Below are 17,758 nucleotides of genomic sequence, written 5' to 3' on the forward strand. Positions count from 1 at the left end.
CTCCCCCTCCAGCCCTGTGGAGATGGTGCTGGGGCTTTTAAGCCATTTCCCTCCAGCACCAACCAATTCCTGCTCTTTTCCCCCTGCCCCCAAGAGAAGGGGGAAGTAAGTAGTTGAGTAGTGACTCAACTAGTCGCTTACATCCCTACTTAACACTAGTGGTGGGAAAAAGTACCCAAAAAATTACTTGAGTAAAAGTACTGCAATTTCTGGAAAACTACTTGAATAAAAGTACAAATGTAAAATTGTCCTCAAGTACAGGCAGTCCCCGGGTTACGTACAAGATAGGGACTGTAGGTTTGTTCTTAAGTTGAATCTGTATGTAAGTCGGAACTGGCGTCCAGATTCAGCCGCTGCTGAAACTGACCGCCAGTTCTGACTTACATACAGATTCAACTTAAGAACCCCAAGCTTCCCCAAATCAGCTGCTGCTGAAACTGATCAGCGCTGATTCCAGGAAGCCTGGGGCAGAGCAACTCTGCCTCGGGCTTCCTGTAGTCAGCGCTGGTCAGTTTCAGCAGCGGCTGACTTGGGGACGCCTGGGGCAGAGCAGCTGGGATGCTGCTGGGTTGCTCCTGCTCCTCGGCGCTACTGGACCAACCCAGCAGCATCCCAGCTGCTCTGCCCCAGGCGTCCTGATTCAGCCACTGCTGAAACTGACCAGCAGCGGCTGAATCAGGACCTGGGGCAGAGCAGCTGGGGTGCTGCTGGGTTGGTCCAGTAGTGCCCAGAGCGGCGCTGCAGGACCAATCGGCAGCGCCCCAGCTGCTCTGCTCCAGGGTCCAAAACAAAAGCCTGGTCTGCTGGGGGGGGGAGGGGGTCAGCTTACTTATCTGATTAATATTTATCTAATTTAAGAACTTTTTAAAATATATTGAATACAGGTATTTCTTGTCAAAAAAATCTCAGGATCAGATGCTAGACAGCTTTATGCAATGAAGGTATTAAAAAAAGCTACGCTCAAAGGTAAGTGATCATTGAAGTAATTTAATGTACAGAAATTGATGTGTATGTGTGTACCAAACCTTCATCTTTTGCAAACAAATGTAAATATACTGTTAAAAATTTAGTTCGACACAGAGCTTTTAAGTACACATTTAACTTAATTCTAAACCATGAAATATGACAAAGTACTGTCCTTGTATTGTAAACACAAAAGGACTAATGAATGAATGAAAGCATCATGTTCGTAGAATTTTTATGAAAACAAAGCTGTCATGGAAAGAAAACTGACAGGATGACAACAAAGAAGTTGACGTGAATCTGTGTACATTAGACAGGACATTTTCTAAAACTTTTAGTACAAATTTAATTATAATGTAGTTTGATAAAATTTGAAATAAATAATACGCTTGAACCTCTGTAGTCCGAGTGTCCCTAATCCAGGAACACCCATGATACAGAGGAGTAAGTGACTCTGTGTGCTGGTGCTGCCCCTTCTCCCTAATTAGGGTAACGTAATGCAGCAATGTGCTTCCCCTGCAGCTTTTCCCCACCACTTCCATAGCAGTGGGGGCTCATGCCTGGGAGTGGTGGGGAGCATGGAGCCACACGTGACCCCTGGAGCAGGACGCTAGGTAATCTCTCTAACTCAATCCCGCTCATGCCTACACTACGCAGCACCCTCCTTGGCCTGGCAAAATCTTCAGTCCAGCATAACCTGCTTCTAGGGTTGGCAGGTGTCTGGTATTGACCCAGATAGTCTGGTATTTTTGCCTCCTGTCCGGTAAAAAAAAAAATTCAGAAAATACCGGACACCTAAAATGTCCGGTATTTTTTTATTTTTTTTTCCCCTGCCGGGAGGTGAAAATACCAAACACCTGGCAAACCTACAACACACTCAGCAACCGGGCCCGGATCCCCCGCCTAGCTCCACCTCCCCCACCCCTCCACTTACTTGATTCCGCAGGGGAGCGGTCTTGTGGCTGGAGCAGAAAAACAAGATGGCCGGGAGTGTGTGTGGCAGTGTGTGACTGACTCTGTGTAAGTGTACACAGACTGGGTGTGTATGATAATGACAAGAATGCATTCTGGCTGTTGCTGGGTAAGTTTCTGAGAGAAGTCATGCGCTGTTTAAGACTGGGAAAATTGTCTTGCTCTGTTTTCTCCCTCTCCCAGTCTGCAGAGATGGGGTATGGGAGGAAGAGTGAGCGTGAGAGAGAGGAAATCCATTCTCCCCTCCCCGCCACACAGTTCGCAGGTCAATCCTGGAAGCAGCTCATTGTAGGATGGAGCAAGGTGTGGAGAAGGGGCAGCTAAGCACATGTTGTCAGCTATAAGTATACACAGTCTGCTAATTGGCTGGATATGCTGGAGAGAGATGTTGACAGGCCAGATCTGACCCCTGGGCCTGATTTTGCCCACTCCTGGTTAAGTGGGAGGTTTTCTCCCTCCTGTGTGCTTTGACATCAGCGCATGCATGGGCATGCAAGCCTATGGATCTTGTGGCAAGCATATACCTAAAAGTGACCCTCACACTTCCTGTTTAAAGTGTTTTAAAAGAAGAACATCAGAAGGATCTCTCTCAGATCCCTCAAATTGAATAAGATTTCCCCTTGGATGCCTATAACTGATGAGTGTGAAGATGTTAAATTAGTTCAGTTCTGGCAAGGAAAACTCTGTCAGTGGCTGTACATGAGGTCTCTCTCTCCATCGGCACAGACACCTGTGGCAGGCTTTCTGATCTTCTTCATGGAGACAACGCTTGATCTCCAAGTGTCGGGCACCATTCTTGATGGTGGGCCTCCAGTTTACCTGATCCTCCATTTGCCTCTCTCAGGTGTCGGCACCAATGTTATTTCCCCTGCCTGCCACGAGACCTTGTCCCAGTCCTCAGCTTAGCATAGAAAATCCGTTTGGCAAACATGTCAGGTATCTTGACCACATGACCAGACAATCGTAGCTGCCTGTGGGCATTTTCCTGAATGCTGCAAGAATCAGCCTCTGCAAGGACACTAATGTTGGCCTGTCTGTTCTGCCACGTGATGCCCAATATTCTCAGGTACCTTTGGTGGAATTTCTCCAGATATTTAGTATGACATGTATAAGGAGTCCAGGCTCCAGCTCCATATAGCAATGTTGGAATAACAACAGCATTATAGATGTCGATTTTGGTCTGTGTCTTGATGTCACACTCATTGTCAGTGTCAGCATTACTGGACAGATAACATGATAAGGATGTTAAAGACTAGTTGACTTTATGCTTATCAGCTGCTTATCAGATAGTCAAGTCTACTAGTCACTTCCCCTCCCCCCCTTTGCTGCCTCTATCAGACAGAGGTAGAAAAGGGGGTGGGTGAAGAGGGAGTACTTCAAAGCAGCAGCTGTCCCCAGGCTCCATGTGGCATTTCCACAGAACCTGGAGTCAGCTGGACGCCGCGGAAATGCCACACGGAGCCCTGGATCTGCTGGGGAGTCCCGAGCTGGCCCCAGCTCTGCGTGGCATATCCAAGTGCTGCATGGAGCCTGGGGTCAGCTGAGGAATCTAAGTCTCCCGCTGACCCCAGGCTCTAGGTGGGCACTTCTGCTTTGAAATGCACAAGAGCCCCCACTGGGGACTCTTGTACATTTCAAAGCTGGCATGCCATGGATCTCCACTGTCCCCGGGCTTCACATGGAGTTCTGCATTCCTCCGTTGAAACGTACAAGTGCCTATCGAGTAGTAAATTAATTGGTATTTAACATCCTTAATAGAGTATCACGGTCTGCATGTTATTATTTAAGACATAATGACGAATTTTGGTGTACTGCCAAAGTGTCTCAGGGTCTTCCAGAGGGCCTTTTGGTTGACAGTCCAATGCTTTAGTCAAATCGATGAATGCCATATACAGAGGCTGATGGTGTTCCCGACCCTTCTCCTGTAGTAGGCAGGCAGAAAAGATCATATTGGTCATTCCTCACCCTGGTCAGAAGCCACATTGTAACTGAGAAAAGACTTCTTCAGCTGGTGGAAGGAGATGTTCAGAAGGACTTTAGAATTTTACCTGCAGTTGAAAGTAAGGAGATCCCTTAGTAGTTTCCTGTCGCCCTTCTTAAAGGTGGTCACTGTGATGGCATTTCTGAGCTTGCTGGATACGGTTTCTTCTCTCCAGATCATCAGAATGAGGGTGTATAGGCACTGCAGCAAGGATGGACTTCCCTGTTTGAATATCTTGGCGGGGATTCTGTCAGTTCCTATGGCCTTGTTGAATAGTAATAGAGATGTAGCCGTGTTAGTTGTGGCCTTGTTGTCTTTCATCTTTTTTGTGGCTGCCTGGACCTTGCAGATGGAGAGTTCACAATCCATTTCGACATGGGCAGGTTGACTGGTGATCATGTTGAAAATGCTGTTGATAATTGCATAATGGTTGAACAGGTAGCTGAACTATTTCTGCCACTGGCAATTGATGCCATGTTTGGTCTTATCAAGTGATGTCCCATTTGCTGATCATAGGGGAGTGAAACCCTGTTTTGACAGTCCATAAATTACTCCAATAGCATTGAAGAACTCATGACTGTTGTTGGAGTCATCATAGGCCTGTATTTTCTTTACTTTGTCTTTCCACCAGTTGTTTATAAGGACTCTTTGTATAATTCCATGTTTGTTCTGCTGTGATGAGAAGTTGCTATGCTATACTTTACATCATCTGCATTTAATATCAGTTAGTTCCTGGTTCTCCTTATTAGTATCAAACCAATTAGAATGATCACCACCCATCTGTAAGACCTTCAAGCCCCTTACATTAAAAGACCGGGATCCGCATTCAAAGGTCCTTTTAATGGAGGTTGCTCTTTGACCTCAATTACACCACGTGCTACAGACTCGGCACTGACTGACGCATCATCTGTCTGAAGCACACCAGTGTCATCAGTGCATGGGCAGGGATGCCAGGTGGGTTGCCTTATAGACTTTTTGAGATGCTCTCACCACAGGTACTGGCCCCAATTGCTGGCAGTACAGCCAAAGAAGAAGAGGTAAGAAAGAGGGAGGTCCCTTGCAAAAGATAGGCCAAAGGTGTAACCCAAATTGGGCCACCAGCTTTCTGCTCTGCCTCTGAGCACTGCTGAAAAGTCCCCGACACTGCTTCTATCTTGTTCTCTGGTTCAAGCGGCTAGTTTGTTTGTTTGCTCTATACTCCTGAAGTGTTTCAGGCTGCCTAGGATCTCCTTCATTCTACGGCTCGCTTCTCATAGCTGGCACCTGCCCCACCACTGGCACCTTCTAGGGGCAAGCCAGCTATGATGTCCTGGCGCTCTTTCCCCAGCACTGTGCTCCCTGGTGCTGCAGACTGACTTTCCATCTGGAGTCTGTGCCAAGAAGTTCTACTCAAAGATGGCCATCCTGTACAAACACCTCTGAGTTGGAATCAGGAAGATCAAGTCGAAGCAGGAGCTGTGTATCACCATCAGATATGGAACAGCCACAGTGGCAGGCACCATCACAATGGCCCTTTTGAACCCCCTTGGCTTTTCATCAGAAACAGAGCAGAAGACAAGGGTAACACTCGGGGACAGTATCAGTGGCATCAGCTACCTTTGTGCCACCAACAGCACCCTCTGCTCACGTGCCAATTTGAGCCTTGGCACCGCCATTGGCTTTGACCCTAGCGCCTCATGAAATAGCACAGTTGCCAAACACTGACACCGGTCCTACCTCCAACTTCAGTGCTGACTCCCACTCCAGCATTGATTGGGCATTGGTACCTATGCCGTTATCTGCTCTGTGTACACTCTCTGCACCAGTTCAGGCACTGTGTCCACTGGCACCAGCTGCTTTGTCATCAAAGACACCAATGCTGTTCACAGAATCTGTCCTGCTGGTTTCCATCTCTTGCTCCTCTTCCCCCAATGAAACACTGACTGGCTCCATTCCTGGAGGATAATAAGGCCCTTCAGTAGTTCCAAAGGAGAGTGGCACAGGGTCTCGATGTACAGCAGAAGAAGCTGTAGAGAATACAGATCCAATTGTGAACATTTTATCTTCCTCAGCACTGGGATAGATAGCATGCTCATTGATCAGAGTAGACAAAACTAAGGCATTGTGGCAAACAGCATTCTCCGTACCACCAATGGCCAAAAGAAATGGAAGGCAGTACTTTGTGCCATTGCAAGGGTTTGAATATTTATATAGCCTTCTGCATTCCCACTGATTGATAGTCGACACAGCGAACTACCAGGAGAGAAAGGGGTTTCGAGGTCCATCACCCAAAATAGACACCAAACACCTGGACTTATATGGGAACAAGGTCTATTCCACTGGGGGCCTATAGCAGATACGGGTTTAATACATGTAGCTCTTTATCAAAATGTATGGGGTTGGTCCTTCAAGACTCCAGAGTTGAGTTCTCTGCTCTGGTAGAGGGAGGATAGGCTAGTGTCCAGGGCTTCATTGCAAGTAGTTTTGGATGTTTCACATGCCACCCATGAGGATAATGGCCCCAGGGATAGTCAAGACATGGCTTAAGATTTTGGTTGCCCTTTGAAGTACAGCAGACTATTCGCTTGAAGGCGATACCCTGTTTTCTGAAAAGATGGGCAAAAGGCTTCATAGCCTAAAGGACTCCTAAATGACACTTAGGTTGCATATGCCCTCCACTTAGAGGAGGCATTTTACACCCCATCCTCAGTATTGATCATATCCACCCCAAAATAGACAGGATGGGTCTAGGAGGCGACACAGGAATGGCCATAGGCATTAGCCCGGGTCAGGGTTTCTAGCCAACCGAAACCTGTCTTTAGTAATAAGCAGCAGTTTGGAAGGTGTGGTCAGGAGCACCATACCAGTTGCGATGATGGGTCCCTCCCCATTTTATTTTTCATTACAGTTATCCTGTTATTACCATGTGTGGACCTGTATTGCCACAGATCCTTGGATGCTGCATACCATAAGAATGGGATATTATAATTAATTTTCCTTCCTCCTCCCTTTCTGCCTACCCTCCCCATCCATATTCAGGGACCCTTCTAACAAGCAGCTTCTACTTCAGGAGATGCACACGCTCTTGTCTCTAAGAGCACTAGAGAAGTTTCCTCTGGAACTAAAGGAACAGGGGTTTTACTCCTGCTACTTCCTAAACCCAAAAGCTAGTGGTGGACTTTGGCCCATAATGGACCTGCTTGAGCTCAACAGGTTTATAAAGAAGTGCAAGTTTTGTATGGTTTTCCTGAAATCTATTATCCCCTCTCTTGATCCAAACAATTAGTATGCCACCTTTAGCTTGAGGGATGTGTACTTCCACACTGTAATTTGCCAGACTCTCAGGAAGTACCTAAGATTTATGGTAGGCAGTTGTCATTATCAGTTCACAGTTCTCCCATTTGGCCTCAAGCAACTCAGTTCTTCACAAAGTACATAGCTGTGGTGACAGCCTTCCTACATAGGCATCACATTCATGTGTTTCCCTATTGGGAGTATTGGCTTGTAAAAGACTGCTCCAGAGACTAGTACAAACTCGTTGGACACTCATCAGTCTCGCATTCAGTGAGCTAGGCCTCCTGCTGAACAAGTCCAAATAGACTTTTCCCCAGTTCAGAGGATAGAGTTAAGAGGAGCAGCCCTACACTCCCCATGGGCAAAAGTGTATCTCCTGCTATAACATTTTCAGACCACGTCCAAGATCATCCATAGCCTATGGCAATTTCCTACAAACACAACCAGAAATTGTCTCAAGCTTCTCAGGCACATACATGCATGATACTATGTAGTACGCTTTGTACGACTCAGACTGAGACCTCTAAAATTTTGGTTAGCATCCACCTACCAATCATCCAAGGACAGACTGGACAGGCTAATAGTCCTCCCGTTGACCTTATAGGACTCCCTCCTTTGGTGGCTTGACCAAGAACAAGTATGTTCAGGTGTACCTTTGGCAATCCTACGGCCCTCACTGACTTTAGTGAGAGATGCCTCAAACCTGGAGTGGGGAGCTCATTTAGGGGATATGAAAACTCAAGGTCTATGGACTGTAGCAGACTGAGCACTGCACATAAATGTAAGATAGCTCAGGGTGGTCCACCTAGCATGCCAAACATTCAGGTCCCATCAACGTAGCTTATTATAAGGTGTACTTTGTATTAGGGCTGTCAAGCGATTAAAATATTAATCGTGTAATAAATCACATGATTAATCGCACTGTAAAACAATAAGAATACAATCTAAATATTTTTGGATGTTTTCTACATCTTCTAATATATTGATTTCAATTACAACACAGAATATGAAGTGTTCTGAATACGAAGTGTATAGTGTTCACTTTATATTTATTTTTTCTTACAAAACATTTACACTAAAAAAAACTTCAGTTCACCTCACTGAAGTACTGTAGTGCAAATTCTATCAGGAAAGCTGAACTTAAATTTTTCTCCTAATCAAGAGTGTCCTTTTTTTTAGCTCAGCCCCAGCTGCAGGTGGCATAGGGCTCAGAGGTGGGGGTTAGCCCCCAAGCTCGGGGAAGGGTCATCCCCTAGGCTGGGGAGGGGGGTAGACCCCACCATGGGAAGTGCAGAGTTCGGGGGGGGGGGGGGGGGGGGGCTCAGGCCCAGTATCAAATGTGTGGGAGGGTCAGTCCCAGCCCCAGAAGGCAAAGAGAGTATGGCTCGGGTGAGCCCTGGTGGGGAGGGGGCAGAAGGAGAGACAGTTTAGGCAAGCCCCCCCCACCCCCAAGGCTGTTTTATTTTTTTAAAATATGGTCACCTGGGAGGGGACAGGAACGGGTGTCTGGGTCTTTACTTTTCTTATTTACTTCTCTGCTGGAGCTGGAACCATGGCTTCAGGTTTTTATCCTCCTTGCTGGCTGCTTTGTTTTTCCATGAGCCCTCTGGTGGTGGTTTGCTTTACTGCGCCTTACCAGAGAGGGTCTCTGAAGCCATTCATGATGGTTTGCTGACCTTTGCAATTATCAAGAGTTAATTTTTTTAACACATTAATTCTGCCCTGTGTTAATCGCAGGCATTAATGCCCACTAATTCACAGCCCTACTTTGCATCAGTAAACCTGCATACATGCCAGTGGGGTTGTGCCATTTTAACAGTTTCTAAATTGATATAGTACAAAAATGTACGTAGATCAGAGTATAGTGCTGTTGGAGTTCTTGGTTATTGATTTTTAATTTTTCCCCCCAAGGTTTCAAGTACCACCGACTTGAGCAAATCTCAGTTATTAGTGAGATTTTTCAGAAAACAATGTATTCTGAATTAGGTTCTTCATTCAGTCTCTCAAATTTGTCTCTGCATGGATTTTATTGAACAACATCAAGTTTAATAATTTAAACCAAAATATACAAGGAAGAATAAATTAGGGACATGTAAGAGAAATAATCTGTTCTCCCATGAATTATAGTTTGTTTTCTTCTTATATTATAGTTCGAGATCGGGTTCGGACAAAAATGGAACGTGACATCTTAGTGGAAGTTAATCATCCGTTTATAGTCAAATTACATTATGGTGAGTTATAAAAGATGAAATATTTCTGTCACTGTGGTGATAATTCAAATATCTGTGCAAAGAATCATAGAAATGAGTTGGTCATCTATACCTCAATCTTGCAAAGATTTATTGCACATACCTAGCTTTACACACTTTGAATGGTGACCATAAAATTAGTTGTACAATTCTCAGTATATAAAGTTAAGCACACAGGTAAGTCTTTGCAGGACCTGGGGCTTTAGTCCATCCTTTTATAGAAGAAACGTGTCATTTTAAATCCAACTAGTATTTTAAAAAAGATTTGTTTCTACGGCTGCCTATCTCACTTGTCTATTTTAAAACTATTTTCTATCCCTGGTTGTCCTATAAAATAATGTGTACAAATGTGTCTAGTTGCATTCCCATGTAAGTCTGTAGAAATACTATTGATTTTAGTGGCAACTCTGTTAGAGGAAAGAATTAAAATTATTCTCTTCAGCGTTCTGTTAACTGTACAGAGTAAACAAAATGCTGCAAAAGTAGAGAAGTATATTTTCTGATCTATCAGTTACAGCAACTTAGTTTTTTTGTAACAATAGTTGCTAAAAAGTTCAGAAATACGTGATTTTTTTCTTAAGTTGATAGTGCCCCTGTAATATCATATTGTTCCCTACAATTCAGTATTTTTGTACAGTCCTGTTTCCATGTAATTACTGTTGAGTATCATAGATCTACTTATTAGGTCTAATAGCTCATAACACTAATTTGTATTATGAATATTAAATGTATTAGCATGTCACATAAATCTAACTGTTTTGTTATCAAGATTTGGAAAAGAAATGCTGACTGGCCAAATTGTTTCCAGTGGCATAAAGTGTATTGGTGACCTGCCTCTACTATTTTCTTCTGACATGATACCGATTTGTTTAAAGGAAGAATTTATTTAATTATTTTAAGAAACTATGTTTTAATCTAGGAGAGAAAAAATCATTGTTTTAGTAATGGGAACAATGGTAAATTCTGGTAAACTTATTCTTCTGATTATAGTTAAAAATATGAATTAGCTGCTTATTGAAATTTGTTTTTAATGGGTCTTTTCAGCTTTTCAAACAGAAGGGAAGCTATATCTTATTTTGGATTTTCTCAGGGGAGGAGACTTGTTTACACGCTTATCCAAAGAGGTAAACAATTTTTTTACATTAAATATATTGTTCATTGATCTGTTTTGTAGAGGTATATCAAGAGAGTTTAATTTCATTTTCTTAATTATTAAAACTGTGGTTTTCATTAAACAGATTTTAAAAATAAAAGTATATTTCTGTCCCTGCTCTTCAGGGATTTGTTTTTCCCAAGGTACACACAGTGTTCCCTTATTGCTTTTGTACCTTCTCATCTCTTCCCCCTCTACACCAGACTGTTTAAATAACATGCTTCAAAAAGCATTTAGAGCTATTGAAATATGCTTATAAAGGGAGAATAGCTTAGGTGGATATGCCATAGTTTGACTGCATTTATTAACATTATAGTTTTGCTAAATTGATCTGTATTATTATTAGCCTCCCACTCCCCCCCCCCCCCCCAAAAAAAAAAAGAGCTGTGCAAACTTACAGTGAGCGGGATTTGTAATCCTTAGTCTAAGTTTTTAAAAAAAAAAAGAGCACACATTTTTAGCCCTTATGGTCATGAAGATAACTTTCTAAATATGAGCCAGAAGTAACTGATGCAGAGGTGTCTGTTGACGCTGCACTCAGGAGGCGTGATTGAAGCTTATATAGGTTGCTTTCAACAATGCAGCGTCAGCCCTGATCATGATTGGAAAGCCAAATGGAGTTCACAAGAAATCACAAATAAACAGCTTATGAAATATCCAATGCAGGAGATTTCTGGCTTTGGTCTCCAATGAAATTCATGGACACCTTAAAACCAATTGCACAAACCATGGCAGGGTGCAGTTACTTGTTGCATGAATGGAAAATAAAAAACTTTCCAGTGTGCAGCTGTGATCACCCAGAACACCACTGAACATATAACAGCTCGATGCCCATTCACACGTGAAGGGGGCGTGACAATCCCAATGCACTCTACTACTCAAGACTCAGTTATCTGGCTTACTTATCTAATTGCTGCTCTACATTTATATCAGCCATTTAAAAAAAGACTATAGCCTCTGACTGAAGAGGGCTGGGACTTTTAGTGAACTGGTAGCATTTTATTTGCATATTCATTATGCAAATTGTGAATATGCAAATAAACTGCTGGCAGCCCGCCAAAAGTTTGGGAATGGGTTTGTTGGTCTGCAGTATAAAAAAGGTTGGGAACCACTGCTGTAACTATTAGCACTAATGGAAGTTTATCTCAAAAATTCACTCATGCAGTTCTTTGCGTGTATTGTCTCTTCATATTCAGGATTTTGCTTGCCAGCCCTTTCATTTAGATTCACGCTTCTTGTCTCAAATGTAATTAATTTGTACCCCTAAAGCCATTTTATAATCTTGGGCCCAAATGCTTAGATCCACAAGGGGGCACGCATGCTACCTAGCTTTGACAGTGTTTCCAAATATCCATGATGCAAGCATAATACATGTTCTTCTTCTTCCAGTGATGTTCTGTGTTGTATTCCACTGAAGGTTACTTGTATACCAGAGGGATGTAACCAATGAGCAAAGGTTAATGCTATAGACTACATGCATTTTCTCCCTCCCTCCCACAGTAAATTTTTAGCAGGCTGGCCAGCAGCCCAGGTCCTGGCTTGGACCTACGCCTGCTGCGGCTCTGCATTTACAGTGTATTAGGAACTAGGCAGGCAGGCAGGCAGCCTGGCTCAGTCCCGACTCACACCCAATCTGGGAGCTCAGAACTCCCCAGGACAGGCTGCTGCCTCCCTGGTTTTTAAACTGGCTCCCCTCATGGACCAGCTCCCACCTGGCACCCCACACAGTAGTGCAGAGTGACAGGGAGGTCCTCAGGAGTGGAGCTGGAGCACACTGACTGCTTGTTCCACCCCCGGATACTATAGAATAATCGAGTAACTGATACGAATTCATGAGGTTAATCAACTATTCAGTTAACTGATATTTAACATCTCTAGTGCACCATAGATCCAGAATCAGAGAATTTACAACTACTAGTGTCTGCTGGTCTATGCATTCTCCCTTGCTCTGTGTCTTGATTTCGTCCAAGATGACAAAGTGCAGTATAGATTTATTGTACCTTCAGTTCCTTCTCATCACTGCATGGTCTAAGTCAGAGCTGCTTGTGGCCTCTCATTTTTCTCTGATGCACTCTAGAACAAAATCCCATTTTTGGAATTGTACATAGTCGGGCTTTTTTTGGTAATTTGACTTTGCACTAATTTTTAGGAATTAAGAGGCTTTTGGGACTCCATTTCTCTGATTTCCCTCCACCCATGTTTGGGTACTGGATTATACTAACGACACCAGTATTCTAGATCTGTGCCTCTTGCCTTCATTCGTTCTTGGTCAATGACATGAACCAGCACTACCTGTACTGTTTGTAAGAAGCCCACATTTTATCCAGATTCAGCTACTACCTTTCCTTCCCAAGCTATATTCAGAAAGGTTGGTCTCTGTGCCTCAAGAAGCACATGATTCAAATTCCATGAGGCTGCAGTTAGATCCAGGCCAGGAAGCCACCCACTTAACATTAGCCTTAGAAGCCCGGGATCATGTTTCCAATCTTGGAGATTAAGTCCAGTTTCAGTATTCCCCATGCAGAGGCCTAGTCATGAGGCAAGGAAGCATGTACATAAGCATGGCAGTAATTCTTCCTCCAGACTGACAAGGCAACAAGTTCCAGCCACAACAAACTATCACTTCTCGTGCTTGCGAGCCTTGGAATATAACACAAACCACCGGATCTGCTGGTTCCATCTACCCTGTGTTTTTCCAACAAAAAGGCCATGGGTACCCTGCTCTGGGGACCTTTACCACATCCAGCAGATTGAGCCCATTGGCCAGACTGAGGATCCTGGCCTCAGTATCCTTCTTTGGAACCTTCCTATTCAGCAAGGCTACATCTATACTGCACCTCTCTTGCGCAAAAGCTTATGCAAATGAAGTGTGGATTAGCGTATTGCCGTGCTTCATTTGCATAATTAATTAGGGGGCACTTTTGCACAAGAGGCTTTTGCACAAAAAGGAGTTATGTACAGGCAGTCCCCGGGTTACGTACAAGATAGGGACTGTAGGTTTGTTCTTAAGTTGAATCTGTATGTAAGTCGGAACTGGCGTCCAGATTCAGCCGCTGCTGAAACTGACCGCCAGTTCTGACTTACATACAGAATCAACTTAAGAACCCCAAGCGTCCCCAAGTCAGCTGCTGCTGAAACTGATCAGCAGCTGATTCCAGGAAGCCCGGGGCAGAGCAACTCTGCCTCGGGCTTCCTGTAGTCAGCGCTGGTCAGTTTCAGCAGCGGCTAAATCAGGACGCCTGGGACAGAGCAGCTGGGGTGCTGCTGGGTTGCTCCAGTAGTGCGGCTCCTCGGCGCTACTGGAGCAACCCAGAAGCACCACATCTGCTCTGCCCCAGGTGTCCTGATTCAGCCGCTGCTGAAACTGACCAGCAGCGGCTGAATCAGGACCAGAGCAGCTGGGGTGCTGCTGGGTTGGACCAGTAGCGCTCAGAGCGGCGCTGCGGGACCAACCGGCAGCACCCCAGCTGCTCTGCCACAGGCCTGCGGAGAAAAGCCTAGTCTGCTGGGGGGGGGGGGGTACTAGCTGCGCCCCCCCCCCCACCCGAGCAGACCAGGAAGACACGGGCGGCGGACCGAGATGCACCGCGGACCAGGGAGACGGGGAGAAAAGCCTCTGAGGACGCCGGCAGCGGGACAGCCGTGGGGCGTCTGGGCTGTCCCGCTGCCGGCTTCCCCCGCGGCTTTGCAAAGCGCGGGAAAGCCGGCAGCGGAGCAGTCCAGGCGCGCCTGGGGTGCCCTGCCGCCGGCTTCCCCGCAGCTTTGCAAAGCCGCGCGCGGGGATGGGGGGGGGGGCTCGGGCAGCAGGGCTGCCCCGCTGCCCGAGCCCCTCCGCGGCTTTGCTCTGCGTCTTCCTGGTCTGCAGACCAGGGAGACGCAGAGCAAAGCCCCAGAGTACACGGGCGGCAGGACCGCGAGGTCCCGCAGTCCGTGTACTCTGGGGCAGCCCCGTTCGTAGCTGCGGATCCGACATAAGTCGGATCCGCGTAAGTCGGGGACTGCCTGTAGATGGCTCCTTTTTGTGCAAAAACCCCCTCTTGCGCAAGAGCTGTTCTTCCTGAAAAAATGAGGAAGAACGGCTCTTGTGTAAGAAGGGGTTTTTGCACAAAAAGGAGCTGTCTACACGGCTCCTTTTTGTGCAAAAGCCTCTTGCGCAAATGCTGCCCCTAATTAATGACGCAAATGAAGGGTGGCAATATGCTAATTGGTACTTCATTTGCATAAGCTTTTGCACAAGAGAGGTGCAGTATAGACGTAGCCCAAGAGAGTATTTGCCCCTCCTCCCGCTTTAACCATCCTCAAGGAGGTGCTTGGCACTACTCTTGGAGGAGGAACCACTGACTCCAGCAATTCCACTGCAAAAGGAATGGTTTTCATTGTCATCTCCTGGTGTAGCTGTGTCCTTTTCTTCCCTCTCGCATCTGGATGACTTTGAGCAGTTCTAGGTTCTTTTGCACAGAATGACTGAGAACTTCTTATTCCACTGAACAAACAGAAAGTTGGAAGACTTTGCAGACAAGCTTCCTCAGAAAGACTGTGCCCACTTCCAGACTATCCTGGAAGAGGGTAAGTTGGTCGTGAGGGCTTCATAGATGCCACTTCACACAAAATGGCCAGGGGATTTTCATGTGGAGGGAATTGTGACTGCATTAATCTGTTTTCCCAAGGGAAGCTCTGAATGCTATAGAGGACCTTCCTTTTGATGAATTTCATCTCTTCAATCAGAAGACCAATGATTCCTTTCACTTCCTCAGAGATTACAGGGCCACTCTGCAATCCCTAGGCATCTACTTATGAGTACCCAAGTGCAAGTTCTTCCATCTGCACAGAGGTTCAGAGCTCCTCCATTATTCCATCAACAGCCCTATGAACCTCCTTACCAGCAGCAGAAGACTCAAAGCTCCTGTCCCTCTGGTCATTTGTCATGGTCTTCAACATCATATGTAATACAAGTAATATTTCTGGACTTAGAGCCAACAACAATACTTGCCTTTCATCATACACTCAATCTATCCCCCTTTAGGGAGGCATCTATCTCTCTTTACCAGCTTGGAGTTTGATAACAATGGACAAGTGGGTCCTGGATGTTATTAGACATAGCATTGTGAACTGGATTGTATAGCTACCTTGTCCTCCATGCCCCAGGCCCATCTCAGGAACCACTCTCACAACAGTATCCTCATTCTAGAGGTGGACTCCTTAATGCAAAGTGGGGTGATAGCTCAGAGGAAAGAGTTCTATCAGGATGCAGAATTTTATTCCATTTATTTCTGGTACCTAGAAGAAGGGCGCATGGAGACTAATCTTTGACTGACGTCTCGGTTCATATGCAAGAAGTTTCGTATGGTCGCCTTAGCAGCCATAACCCCTTTATAGCCTTGAATGAAACCGGGAAGTGGAGCATGTGTGGATGTGCACACCAATGCACACTTCTTTCAAATGCTGTGGCTCCAAGCACGTAGTGCATGTATCTAACCCTCGGTGGAATACAAATAGGGGCAACACATGTTGAAGAATCTCCAGTTACAGGTAAGTAACCTCCTTTGCACTAAGTGTAATTATGCAGACACAGTGCCCTCAATAGTTAGCAACTACGTAACATTTCTTGGTCTAGCAAAAAGATTGTGATGGAGAATCCATTTAAAAAATTGTCATTCATATACTTACAGTAATGCATGATATAAAGTAGAAGAAAATCAAACTGATTTCTTGATTAAGCAATTTTTAATTTAGTATTTTATCAAAGTAGCTCTTCCACAATGGAGAATGCTTTGTAGATTAAATACAAATGGGGAGGCAAGGTGGATAATCTAATATCTTTTATTTGACCAACTTGTGTTAGTGAAAAAGACAAATTTTCAACTTCACACTGAGCCCTTTCTCAGGTCACAGATCTCTGTAAGCTTAAAAGCTTCTCTTTCATCAACAGAAGTTGGTCCAATGAAAGATACTCTCACCCACTTTGTTTTGCTAATATCCTAGGAACAATATGACTACAACAATAGTGCATACATAGAAATGGCTTATTCAGTTGATCCTTTTTGTGTTTTTTACACTAGCATGGTGGATATTAAAAAACTTCTCTTATTTTGCTTTTTCAGGTGATGTTCACAGAAGAAGATGTCAAATTCTACTTAGCTGAGCTAGCACTTGCTCTAGATCACCTACATAGTCTTGGAATAATATACAGGGACCTGAAACCAGAGAAGTAAGAATCCATTATAGTTACTGCAATGTGTGTATTAGTTAATATTTTATTTAGCAATTCAAAACATAAGGTGTTACATAAATGCTAAATGTTATCTTTAACTATTATCCATTTTAAATTAGTGACTCTACAAGCTTACAAATGAGGGTTGCTTTTAAAAAAAGTGATAGCATTTCCAGTTAAAAAAAGCCACAAGTTTGGTATACTAGATATTGGACATATGTTACCCTGCTAGTTACTCCCCGACAGCTGCTCTTCTGTGATAAAATAACTATTGAAATATGCCTCGCCTGTGCTTTCCAGGTGCTTTAACAGCAGAATGGAGCATAGCATACTCTTGATCACACCATCAGTGAATATGCTGAGAAAAAATGGCCTTGATTTGTTGTCTGTCCATCAGATGTTTGTTTGATCAATATTATTGCCTTTATTGTAGGAAACAGACATTTCCAGAGAAGGGCTGAAGTTTAAACAACTACATAGTAGAAAGTTACATATGAACCTGTTTACTTTTACAAAACCCATTTGAAAACTGTGGAAAAAATTCTCCATGTCTAGTTTTCAATGTAAATTGCAGTGAGATGGAAAATTGAGTTCATGGTTTAAAGCAATATTGTCAAGTACAGTCATTTAAAATAGAATTTTTGACCTATCATAAAGTGGCTCAGTCCAAATTTAATGGGTTTATATTTGTCATGCTGAACCAGAATGAGTGACCACTGAAGTTTGGGATGCCAGTCAAGGTGTCCAGCTCCATCTCGGTACCAATGACTGAATTCTTGCTCTCATTTCCCTATCCTTCCTTTGTTCAGTTTTCTCAGTTATCATAGAATTTTAGGACTGGAAGGGACCTTGAAAGATCATCAAGTTCGATCCCCTGCACTCAGAGCAGAGCTAAGCACCAATATAGATAATATAGGTCTTCAGTGAGAGGGTGGAGTTTAAAACTAAAATAAAAT

General features: G+C 44.4%; 1 protein-coding gene across 2 annotated transcripts in view; it reads left to right on the top strand.

Moving 5' to 3' along the window:
* RPS6KA3 (ribosomal protein S6 kinase A3) overlaps positions 1-17,758 on the top strand; it is a 132,704-nt gene that overhangs the window by 44,084 nt on the left and 70,862 nt on the right. For both annotated transcript variants that reach the window (XM_006116147.5, XM_006116148.5), the window contains exons 4-7: positions 885-966; positions 9,340-9,420; positions 10,483-10,562; positions 16,693-16,799. In XM_006116147.5, coding sequence (XP_006116209.1) covers positions 885-966; positions 9,340-9,420; positions 10,483-10,562; positions 16,693-16,799 — 350 coding nt within the window. The remainder of the gene's footprint in view (positions 1-884; positions 967-9,339; positions 9,421-10,482; positions 10,563-16,692; positions 16,800-17,758) is intronic.

The sequence above is a fragment of the Pelodiscus sinensis genome, chromosome 1 (assembly GCF_052426305.1).
Source record: "Pelodiscus sinensis isolate ZL-2025 chromosome 1, ASM5242630v1, whole genome shotgun sequence".
In the NCBI taxonomy this organism is placed as follows: Eukaryota; Metazoa; Chordata; order Testudines; family Trionychidae; genus Pelodiscus; species Pelodiscus sinensis.